The 12,494-nt window shown below is 30.0% G+C and overlaps 1 protein-coding gene across 3 annotated transcripts in view; it reads left to right on the top strand.

Moving 5' to 3' along the window:
* Tfb4 (transcription factor B4) overlaps positions 1-12,494 on the top strand; it is a 50,566-nt gene that overhangs the window by 34,067 nt on the left and 4,005 nt on the right. For all 3 annotated transcript variants that reach the window (XM_075367014.1, XM_075367013.1, XM_075367012.1), the window contains exons 6-7: positions 2,021-2,156; positions 10,112-10,148. In XM_075367014.1, the coding sequence (XP_075223129.1) occupies positions 2,021-2,156; positions 10,112-10,148 (173 nt within the window). The remainder of the gene's footprint in view (positions 1-2,020; positions 2,157-10,111; positions 10,149-12,494) is intronic.

The raw sequence follows: 12,494 nt of genomic DNA on the forward strand, positions 1-12,494 counted from the left end.
ACACTATGCACAACTCCTGATGAATTTCAACAGCTGAAGATCCTTTTGCACATAAAAATCAAATCACATCGCGCACTTAACAACTGGCAGAAGAAACTATTGTCGCGGACTGCATTCATTTGCGGGTGAATGACTACTGAATCAAAACAACTGCAGTGGCTTCTAAATAGCTGGTAAATGCCCCTGCATGAGTGAAACTCTTCAGACCTACTAATAATTAAATATAAGCTGATGGCCCTTACTTTATGAATATCTCCCGTACTTATGTATTACATGTAAAAGCCCCCAAACCAAATTTTCATGATAATTCATTTTAAGAATAAATAGTATAAGTGTAAAATATAATTATACCTAAAATAATGATAGTATAAAATGTTATGCTAAATATTATTATATATTTGTTGAGTCCTTCTAATGCAGAAAAAGCAGCTGTACTGTTTGAGTTCATACTGAAGATTTCATCTTATACTCAAGAAAAATGGGTAGCGAGTGGCTGTTTGATAATGTGATTTGGCTGAATATTATGTTTGAAGATGGGGTTTCTTTCCTCTAAATGCATTTTTAGGAAGGAAATTTAAATATCCACCTTGTTTTAGAAGAATGTCATCTAGCATTAAATTGGTATCAGTATATGGTAGGCATCATAAAACGTGAATGTGCTCCATTGATAGAAATTCATGTTGAAGCTAGTAAAATATCTAAACGAAAAGTAATATCTCTTTGTGAGTTTTTTGTTAGCTATAATTAGTTTTACGAATTAATGAATTAGCAGGACTTTACGGTTCATAAGAGGACTTTGATATACCAGAACTTATTGAAATCACGTGAAGTAAAGTTTAGAGTATTCTAGAAACATTCTGCATAACAGATTCAACCCTTTTGTCACAAATTTGGTAACTAGTTTGACAAAATATAGAACCATTTTCGCTGTTGAAGAGAAGAGTGCAAATAAAAACTAAAATTAAAAAATAGGTTTCAAAAGGGTAAAATTTAAAAATAAACATTTTGCTCAGAAATTGTTCTTATTCTGAAGAAAAGCTGGCTGTTAAACAGTTTGTTCATAGACTGTTAAATATCATGTAGATTAGGAGACTTGGCCTATTAAGATGAAAGCCTGTATTGATTCTCTACAGCTACTGTGGGCAGTGCTTGGCAAGGTGAAATTTTAGATTCAATATCAATCTAGCTGTCATACCTGGTAGGATGACAAGTGTTGTAGCTCCTTGATATTAATAGGGAATACACTATTCAGGAAGGTTTTGCACATCACTAGAATAAGAGGATGCAGACAATGAAAAGTGAAATCAGTAGGTTGTATTAAACTTACTTCATTTCTTCAATTTTTTTCATTGGATTCTTTATTACATTTTTAATTAGTATGTAATTTAATTTTGCATTGGTGAAATTTAAAATTAAAATTTATTAATAAAATATATAATCAGAAAGATAACAATTTCTTCAAAATGCTATATTAATAGGGCCTTGTATGTGCCACACTTGGAGGTAGGATGCTAGGCAATAACAATTTTTCATGGTAACTGTCCATAGAAGAAGGGTAGAATTTGAAAAGGAAAGATAGTAAAAAGTGATGTTCATCATACAGAAGGATTGATTCTTATCAGGATGGTTTACTATGTATTTGTTACTATTGGTAGGTGGGAATTATCATTCCTGATAAGCACTTAAGTTTGTAAGCTTGTTATGCAGCCACCAGTCAAGAAATAGAGTTCCTGAGTGAGCATGCAAGCAGCTTCAGCTTTCCTCAACTAGATACCAAAAGGTACTGACTCTTTACATCCTAATATCCTCAGGATGAGGAACTTTGTCGAAACAGATCTACACTTAAACAACCAATAGTAGACAACGGGTCGAAGATGATAAATAGAATGAAGTATTAGTACTGTTTCCGTCCAATTATCTTGCATTTACTGAAAAGAATGAAGACATTTATTTATATGTTCTTGATTTACTGTTTATTATTATTTTTTTTTTTTGTTAATTATTTTATTGTTTTGTATAGTGGGTGTTTCTGCCTGAGCCACCAATCAGAAAAAAGTTAGTTCTGCCACCTCCAGTTAAAGTAGATTATCGAGCTTCCTGTTTTTGTCACAGACAACTTATTGATATTGGTCATGTATGTTCTGTCTGCTTATCAAGTAAGTATTTTTAAAGTTTTGGTGCTTTAAATTAAATATTGTTGATCAGAGATTTTATGTTGTGGAGCAAAATATTTACTATATATCAGAATAGATAAATTTTGTTTCCATTCTGAAAACTACTGTTTGATCTGATCTTGATTTAAATTTAGGCTATGTAAGATTTTAAAAAATAAGTCATGTGCAATCTTGAATTTTATGCAAACAAGTGATTCAATTTAGTGAACGTAAAAATTAATTTACGAAAAAAAATATCTACTTTTAGTGCAGTTTACTATACTGATAACAAATATAAATATATATGTAGTAAGTTTATTATCTATTTAATAAAAAAATATTAAATTAAATTCTGATGATATAAATTTTTTTCCTAAGAAATAACTTATTGTTTTATACTATTTCACACTTTTCTTATGGCTTTGATAGATATAAAGCAATTACAGTTAAAGAGGTATCAATCAGATTTGGTTTTCTTTATAATACCAAATTAATGAAATGTAATGAACAAAGTGAAGGTGTCACTCATAGGACTAAAGATTCAGAAGGCATGCTGAACATAGTATTTGTATGAATTAATTAGAACTTGCTCATAGAAGAAATCAATATGTCAACCCTGTAGGGGGAAAAAACACCCACCTTGTGACATTACTGCTGTCCAATCACACCTAAATCAGACAATATAGGAAATATACCATGCTTGTAGTGACCTGTGAGGGATTCGTCCCACCTGACCTGCCAAGACGCAAGGCCCCCGGTCTTCAATCTCCTGCTTTTGTTCTGACATCAATAAGTTTGTTTACCTTAGAAATGTAGCGTTCCTTACACTCATTAGCAAAGATATCTATTGGTTTGACTGCGGCTATAACACAGAATGCCTTCTGTGAGACTGTTCTATAACAGCCAGCAAGCGGAGTTGCTGTGCATGCAGCAAAATGTCCGCGCAATATCTAAAAGGCATGCAGTGAGCCCAGACAGGCACAGCATACAGCATAGTAGCTTTGCTGACATCTTTGTAAAGGATACACATGGTACGTATGTATTAGTCATTCAACCCCCAATCAGGATGAATGACTATGGATTCCATAAAAAGCATCAGCAGCCTTTTTTGCTACAATACTGTAAATGTTCTTTGAACCAAAAATTCTCATCAAGGATAACACCCAAGTATTTTTGAGTCGTACTGAATGGATGGGAGCCAGCCATCCGGACCTGGATTTGTCTGGTAGCAGTCGGCCATTAAGCAAAACATCATTGTGGTTTTCTTTGGGCTGAAAATCATCTTATGTTGGAGACTCCACAGTCGGGGTGTCTCACAAGCACGAGCAGCTCGGAACTCTACCTGATTATGCAAATCTCCTTCAATCAGTAGCAGCACGTCGTTAGTATAACCAACGACATGACAGTTACATGGCAGCCATAAACGCAACATCAAATTGAATTCTATGATCTAAAGAAGGGGACTCAGAACACTGCCCTGAGGGTATCCTTTAAGTTAAGGTCTTACGAACCTCTGAGCTGACGTCACGCAGGGAAACGGTCCGATGGCTGAAATAACTTGTGAGCACTTCTAGTTCATTTCATATACACTTATTCTTCTGCATCTGAAACAGGGCAGAGGACCACCATAAGTTGTTAAATGTCCTGGATATGTCCAGAAAAATCCCTCATACATATTTACATGGACTAGAGGAAGCTATATCCATCACCTTTTAGTATGGCATCTTCAATGCTCTTGCCCAATTGGAAACCATACTGGTTGTCCATTAGCAAATAATCAGTGGCTATCCTAACATTAATACGCAAATATAGGACCTTCTCAAAAACCTTGCGAATCACAGGCAAGAGTGTTAGTGGAGAAATCAACAGGAAACACATGTTATTCTTTTCTTTTCTAATGTATATGGCATGGGATGCTTTTTTATTTTTGACATCATATAATTTTCAGGAGCAACTTGTGAATATGGATTTCATAAACATAAGATAGAGAGAAATTTTTATCCTTCTCCACATTTTAGTGCTTATTTTTTGTTGCTTTATTTTCTAGTATTCTCTTTTTATTGGGTTTTGTTAGAAATATCCATATAAATAATCTTTTAGTACAGATTAAAATTGATTGATTGTAGATTGTTAAGTAGTGTGTATTCTATAATAAATCATTAACATGGGTAAAAAAAAAAATGTTTGACTGATTTATATCTCTATATAGTGTATTAACAGGAATTGGCAGGGTTCAGTATTTTTCATTTTTATAATAATGTTGGTGGTTCAAATTCAAAGAAAAACCTTTTCTACAAATTTTAGATTTTCTGCAATTACATAACTTGGACATTATATCAGGATTGACTGATTGCTATACAAGAAAGCTAGATTATGTAAAATTTGCAAGTTTATGTGTAACATCATACACAACAGTATATTATTTTTAGGTAGGCTAAATATCTAACAATTTGCTACAAGCAAGGCCTATGCTAAGTAAGGGAACAGAATTATTTGTACATTGAACCATTCTTATGTTATTCTGTTTAAGTAATTAACAATATTGGTTTTAAGAAGTGTTTCAAGTTAATAATAGTATCATTTGTTTATTTATGGTTTATCCTCTTGATTTTTGATAATAAAAAAATTTGAATTAATTTAATAATTATTATTGTTTATTTTTTAGTACTTTTTACATTTTTATTTTTAAAAACAATATAATTAATTATTAAAGACAACAAATATTTATTAACTATTGTTAATTTGTATTTGTTTATGTTCAGATAAAATACATTATCAAAAATCAAGGAGATAAAACTTAAATAAACAGATGATTATTATTAATTTAAAATATTTTTCTTAAAACCAATATTGTTAAAATGCATGGGCGATATACAAAAGAACTTAAATAACTTGGTGAATGACTTTGCTCTGGTAGCATCATTAAAAAAATAAATAAAAAAATAGAAAAAATTTAATTACATCAATGTGTAAAAATGATTCATTAAAACATTATCCATTCCCTTTATTGGTGTGAAAGTAGAAAAGAGATGTTTTTCAGGAGGTTTTAGAAAAGTATAATTTTGGCAGCTACAATTAAAGAATACGCTACAATAAAAAACGTTGGAATAACAGTTTGATTAAACAATATTTATAAAGTCCACAGGTTTTGTAAAAGAAGCACATCCCAGTGATCTGATGGGTGTTGTGGAATAAATTTGGAAATCATCAGTGCCACAAAAATTCAACTATGATTTGAATAGCAGATTAATATAAATTTGAAAATATTTCATGAATTAAAAATGCATCAGTATAAAACGGTTGTTCTCTCATTCAAATATGCTCAATTTTAACTGAATATACATCCTCTTCCTAAAATCATAAAATATGGATTTTTCTTTTCTTTTTGCATAGGCTTACCAAGTATTTAATATAAAGTACATAAATATTTTTATTTAATTAGTAAATTTAAATTAATCAATCCATTTGAAATGTCCCCAAAAAACATAAGCTGGTTGTTTGACCAATTCAAAAAAAATTGAAATGTACCCACTTGTTTCCTACATGTTTTAGGACTATTTTCTTTAAATTTTTTATTTAACCAGTTACCTGTGGTAGCTGTTTTTGTTACGGTGCACACACCTATTTTTGTGATAGTAAGGGTTTACAGAAAAAATTGTAACTAAAAAACTATTGGTCCTGGAAGGATGAAACAAAAAGCAATGTAATCATATTTTCTCAAGGTAAAAGATTGGACCAATGGTTTATTTACCTCTCTCTCTTCTTTCTATGAGAAAATTACCAGTAATGTGGAACATGAAAAAAGGCGAAATATTACTGTGGTAATTTTTTTCAAGAGGCAGGGATGGCTTACACAGTTTGAATTATTTTTTTATATGTAGGTGTATATTAGTGGTTTTACCATAAGTAATATTAATGGTGATATACTTACCCCTAAATTTTTATGAATTTTTGAAAACTTAGTGTTTTTATAGATGTTTATGGCAAATACAAAGGTTTCTTGTGTATTTTACTTATGTAAAAATTATAACTTCTCAAAAATCATGAAAAACCTTTTAAAATTGATACCATTTTGACTCGCTAAAGCTCCAAGGGGATTCTTGTTTTCTTTGTACTTAACAATTTTATATTTAGCCCCTACGTTGTTGAAGTTGATGTTTTCAATATTTATAAAATAACTTTTTTTTATATTTTTAATGCAATAAATTATTAATGGAATACCCACAAACTATGGGTCAAGTAATTTAATAATAACTTAACCAATACCAGTAACCTAACACAATTTTGATTCAAAAATGCCTGTAAAACTTACCCAAACTGAGATTTCAATGAGTAGCCTACATCTTTTTTCAAGAATTCATTTATATTTTTATATTGGTTTATTTTTGCTAACATTATCAAAGAAAAGATAAATTGTTGCAAAATGTTAATTACTTCAGTAAAATGTCCGTTTTTTGTAGCAATAGTGTATTATTTTTCAGATACCCTATTTATTCTAAATTTTAATGCTGATGACCTTTGATCCATGCTCAATTTTTTCAATTTTGATGGAGGTAATATACCCAAAATGCTACAAGCAGCATCCAATTGTTCAGTATTGTGATGTGGGGCAGTGGTATTGCTCTTGGTCTTCGCATTCATATAGTTCTTTGTTCCGTTAAGAAAAAATGAAACAGTTAACTTGGAAAAATGTGTTCTTTAAGAGCTTGCTCTAATTTTATTTGTCTTAAGTATCTTTTAACTGTTTTTTATGAGTTCTCAAAGGGTCACAACAGAACTGTCCATAAAGGTGATGAATTTTGACAAAAACCTTTTTTTTTTAGTAATTACAAACTCACTAGTGACATCTGAATTAATTGTAAAAAACTAAGTTATTGGTTTTCATCACTAAATTCACAAATTTTAATGAGTTCGTGTGGCACTGTATCATACACTGTATTATGGCACTCTTCATTTACATAAATTCCTCTGGAACATTGTTCTTCCATTGTTTTATGTGAAATTACTGGAAAATATTGTAAAAAATTAACAGATTTAAAAATTTGCAAATATAATATTAATAAGAAAACTTATTTATTTAATAAATACTTCCAAACACAGGATGAAGTTTGAGACACTCTGTAAATATGTGAACAGGTCACTGACTAATGTCAGACTGTCCAGTCTGTAACTGCAAAGCTAAATGATGCAACAAACATAAATGAGCATGTTGCAACGTGAATTTTCCTGACTACTGGAAATGGCTTCAAGAAGGCACCTGAAGTCATTTCCAATCCTGTCAGTTATAACAGGCGTTATAACATGAAACTGCAGTTGAATGGTTTAAACAAGTCTATTTCAACTATAGTAATAAAATATTAAAATTCCAAGAAGGCAAGAAAACCTTCTTGGAGCACTTAGTGAGTCAAAATGGTATTGCATTTAACAGGTTTTTCATTATTTTTGAGGGGTTATTACTTTTTTATTAGTACAATACATAAGAACATTTTTATTTGCCATAAACATCTACAAAAACACTGTAAGTTGTGCAAATTTGAGATTTTTGTCATCAAGCCCGTCAGAGTTACTTGAAACCAATATTTGAATCTTTGTAAAAAAAATTAGTTTTTAATTCTTGAAAATTTAGGAATAAGTATATCACAATTAGTATTATTTATGGTAAAACTACTAACATACACATACATAAAAAAAATAATCCAAACTGTGTGTATCATCCTTGCCTCTTAAAATAAATTACCAAAAGTAAATTTTCACTTTTTTCATGTTCAACTTTACTGGTAATTTTCTCATAGAAAGAAGAGAGAGAGATAAATAAACCACTGGACCAATCTTTTACCTTGAGAAAGTATGAGTAAATTGCTTTTTGTTTCATTTTCCAGGGCCAATAGGTTTTTTAGCTTTTTAATCATAAATATGGGTGTGTGCATCGTAAAAAAAATGGCAGCCACAGATAAACTGCTTAAATAAGAAATTTTTTTAAATAATAAGATCCTGAGAGATGTGGAAAACAAGAGGTTAAGTTAATTTTTTTTTAAATTTGTCAAGCAATTACCCTTGGGTAACTTCAAATGGATTGACCCTATAAATAAATATAATAATATAAATGAACAAATAAATCTGTATCACTTATTCACTTGTTATATCAGTTATTGTAACTAATTTAGAATTTTAAATATAAATATAATTTTAAATTACGCAAATAAATGAGCTGTAAGTATTATGAAAAGAAAAACAAGAAAGGAACATTTTGTTAATTGTTATTACTGAAAACAAAATGATAACTAGCATAATTCTTTATTATTATTATATAATTCATCCTTCAAATATTTTTTTTCAAATTGTTCAAACCATTTTTGAAAAATTCATAACAAGTGTGATAATTTTTTTTGGCATTTTTTGCTTTACTTCTAAAAACCCATTTACCCTAAAACCCATTTACTTCTAAAACTATTATCTACCTTTGTATTAATATGTAAACTAATCAATTCTGATCCTGCTGACTCCTTGGCAAGTGATTATGCTCAACCTTTCCTAATTGATACTTTAATGTCTCTTTCAGACGTTTAATATTGTCTTGTATAATTATGGCAGTAACATTGGTTAATCTACATTTTTCTCAATTTAAGTGGGCATTTTCTCAATATATTTTGTTAAATGAGCTGCAGTATCACTTTTCTACTTGAGTGTAAATCTGTAATTTTTTTTTAATATCTAAAACTACTATTTAATAAAATTCTGTGTATTACCATGCATGTAATAATAAAGACTAAGATCTTTAGTAATTTTTATTCATATTTTCTTTACCACAGGGATTTTTTTTCATAAATGAAGTATAATTCTCCTTATGACATACATATTGAAATTAAGTACCAATGTGGTTTTACACATCCTAATCCTACCTAGTGATTTAATTTGTAGTGCCATTTGATTTCATAGCCTTGTTTCATGGCATATTCTCTACACTGTACTAATATTTATATCAAACCTTCAGCTGTTTGCTGTTGAATGTGACCGAAATTAATGTTTTTCCTGTATTCAGGGACAGCTAGTTCAACAAAAATATACTTTAAACACAAGAGTTTGATTTTGACTTTGTAGAACCTTGTTGGAAATTGCAACTTGCTTGTAATCCATTCACAAAATTTTTAATTTTTGTAAATTTTGTTATATTAAAAAATAAAGGAAATTTTCCAATACTCCTGTAAAATATAAAGGTGCATGTAGCAATTTGAGGAAGAATCACTATTAAAAAGACTCTAGAGTTATACTTAATTAAATTAACACACACATACACATACCCAGATTCTTCTCTAATAGATTAACATTTGCCGAGAGACTTGACAAGCTCAACTTTTTGACAAGGAAGATCAGGATAGGAAACACAAATATGTGTATGATAGATGATTTGTAACAAGTTAATAACGAAGCAATTGCAACTACCATTTTATATATGTGCGTTTCTATTTCATAAAATAGTTTAAAATCTATATCCATTACTAAAATTTAGAAATTGTTACTGTTGATTTGTATTGCAATGATGATTCCAGTGATAACCAAAGTTATTGCAAAACATCCATCAGATCCCAAAATACACTTCTCTTACAAAAAGCATCATGGACACATAAGAATTATTTAATAAAATTGGTACCAGCAGAGTGATAAATAATTGTTAGATGAGCATGTTAAAATTTTATTAACTTTCAAATTTTTATCATCATCAGTTAATTTTCTCCAGCTCTCAAAATTGTATTTATATCTCCTGAATAAACTTTTTTTTTTCTATTTTCACATCAACAAAAAAAAAAGAAAATGATTTGCAAATTTTATTGTAGACATTCTATGAAAAAGCATTTTGTTGACATGCAAGTGTTATTTATGTTTTTTGCATAAAAGTTGTTTCAGCCATTATAAGTATAGATTTAGTAAGCCAATTTAATTAACTTTTCTTTTTTTTTCAGTATTTTGCAGATTTAGCCCAATTTGTACAACTTGCCAGTGAGTAAAATTTAAAAATTTATTTTATAATTTAATTTTTCAAGTACTGTTTTGCTCTAGATGTAGTGAATCTAATGTCTCATGTTAAAAGCTTAATGCTAAATTAGAATGTGTTTCAAAGTTGGATTAAACAGTATAGTAGGAGTTTACTATAAGGAGTATAGTTGGAGTTAACTATTGTTCAGGTAGCACTGTTGTCTGGCACCATGTGATGTTAAATATTTTTCCTTCTTTTTAACGTAATTTGTTTGCATTTTATTAAACGTGTGTTTTTATTCATTAATTGTAAGTGCTAATTGTAATGTATTTCTTATTCTACTGCAGCAGCTGTAGCATTACACACCCAATGAAAATACCATGTTGGGTATTGCCCTGTTGTAAATAAGTATGGCATTAATTCAATGGCAGACTGATCACATTCAAAATAAAATTCACAGAAAACCTTTGCTAACAGCACAGTTCACAGTACCCGATACACTTAATGTACCTTACAGAATGATGTAAACAGTAACAGCTGATCAGTAACAGTAACATTGTGCAAGCTGTTATTTTATTACCAGCTTTGAAATGATAATTTTTCCTTTTCCAATAATTCTATTGTATTTGTCATTATAAAATAAATTATTAGTAATTTTTATTTTACACATGTTTAATTTGCATTTTTTTGTAATTTTTAACAGCAATTTTTCATAGTAAATGTTGTTTTTACAAATTTTTCACATCACCAAAAAAGAATTTGGTGAATTTTTATTATTTTTTATATTTTTATTTACATTAAATTAGAATTTTTCTGATAAATGTAGTAATAATGTACTGTTTCTAAATAAAATTAAAATTTTCTAACTTTTCTGTTTTATTCAATTTATCTTACACCATTTTATTTCGAATTAAATTCTCAAACATTTTTTTAAAGGTTTTATGTTTTTATTACCCATTTAACAAAGTTATTGTTTGTCAGACATAAAAAACAGGTTTGCTTTGCCTCTGTTTGTTTGTTTTCACCCCAGATTCTGCAAAAACTACTGCAGATACAGTTGTGTGACCTATTATATTCAATTTTTCAGGTCAAAAAGCATAAAAAATCACTAATTCTGCCCCTTAATTAACATTTCACTGGGGTAGCTGAAATGTAAGCAAAATCTTCACTAGCCGTAACTTGCAAACAAAGCTCTTTGGGACATATGTTTATATGAATGTTTTCCATTATTTTCACAAGTATAATAGGTTATGAAAGTCCTGGAGAACTTCATGATAAACTGATAATTATGTAGGTACAATTATAGATTTCTGTTCAGCTACATCTAGTTTTTTCAGCCATTTGACTCAAGGTGAACTAGCACAATAAACATCTTGTGGATCTTCCTTGAATGCTTGCTACGAACAGTACTTAATTAGATGTTCCAACAGTTTTTGAGTGGTTCACCACACTCACAACCAGCCGTAGGTGATGTATAGCCCATTTGTTCATAAAGTAATTACATCCATCCATGTCTAGTTCTTACCCAATTAAGTCACCACTGTCTTGATAGATTAAAGCCCAGTACTAGCACATGGACTGTACCTATCCATTGGCAATTGTAGTTTTCATCCCAAGAGATCTGTCATTGTTGTTTTGACATTAAAATCTTGTTCTGTTAAGCTTTTGAGCCAGTTCCCATGGAAGTTTGAGATTTCAAGTACAATTAGTTAATCCACTGATTGTCATGTTGATTGGTGTCACTGCATTGGTTAATCTTTTTCCAGGGTAGTATGAGGGCATTCTGAGACGTGTTGTAGGCTACTGCAAAAGTATACGAATCATGCCATGCAATAATTTATTTATTTTCTACCATAATTCAATTACTTCACACAATTTTTATTATTGAGAAGGCTTTCCTTTATGCTCTATGGATAACACCTCAACGAGCCTTGTATTCCTGTTCCTTTGTCTATTGTAAAAAAGCAAAAATTGTGTTGGTTGAATGGCTGAATTCAGTAGATTACAAACCGCATGTAAAATATAAGCCACCTACTAAAGTGTGTTGAGTGTAGGCAATATGGTGGCAAAAATAGTTGGCTAAAAGTAATCTAGGAGCCAGAAGAAGAAAAAGAATTAGTAAAAGGTTAAATGTATAAAATAAATAACAAAAATATAAAAATGTTTATTATTCTTCCTCAAGTTCTTAATGATAGCTGATAAATGCCTTGACCATGCTTAGAATGTTTTAACTATTATGCAATCCATGTAGTACTAAAGTAATCCCAAAACGGTTTTAAGCATGTTAAATATACAAACTTCCTACAGCACAAGACCAATCAGTCTTTGACTGATTGTAATCATTATCATAATCCGCTGTTCTGCCTGGT

The sequence above is a fragment of the Lycorma delicatula genome, chromosome 5, assembly GCF_047948215.1.
Source record: "Lycorma delicatula isolate Av1 chromosome 5, ASM4794821v1, whole genome shotgun sequence".
Lineage (NCBI taxonomy): Eukaryota > Metazoa > Arthropoda > Insecta > Hemiptera > Fulgoridae > Lycorma > Lycorma delicatula.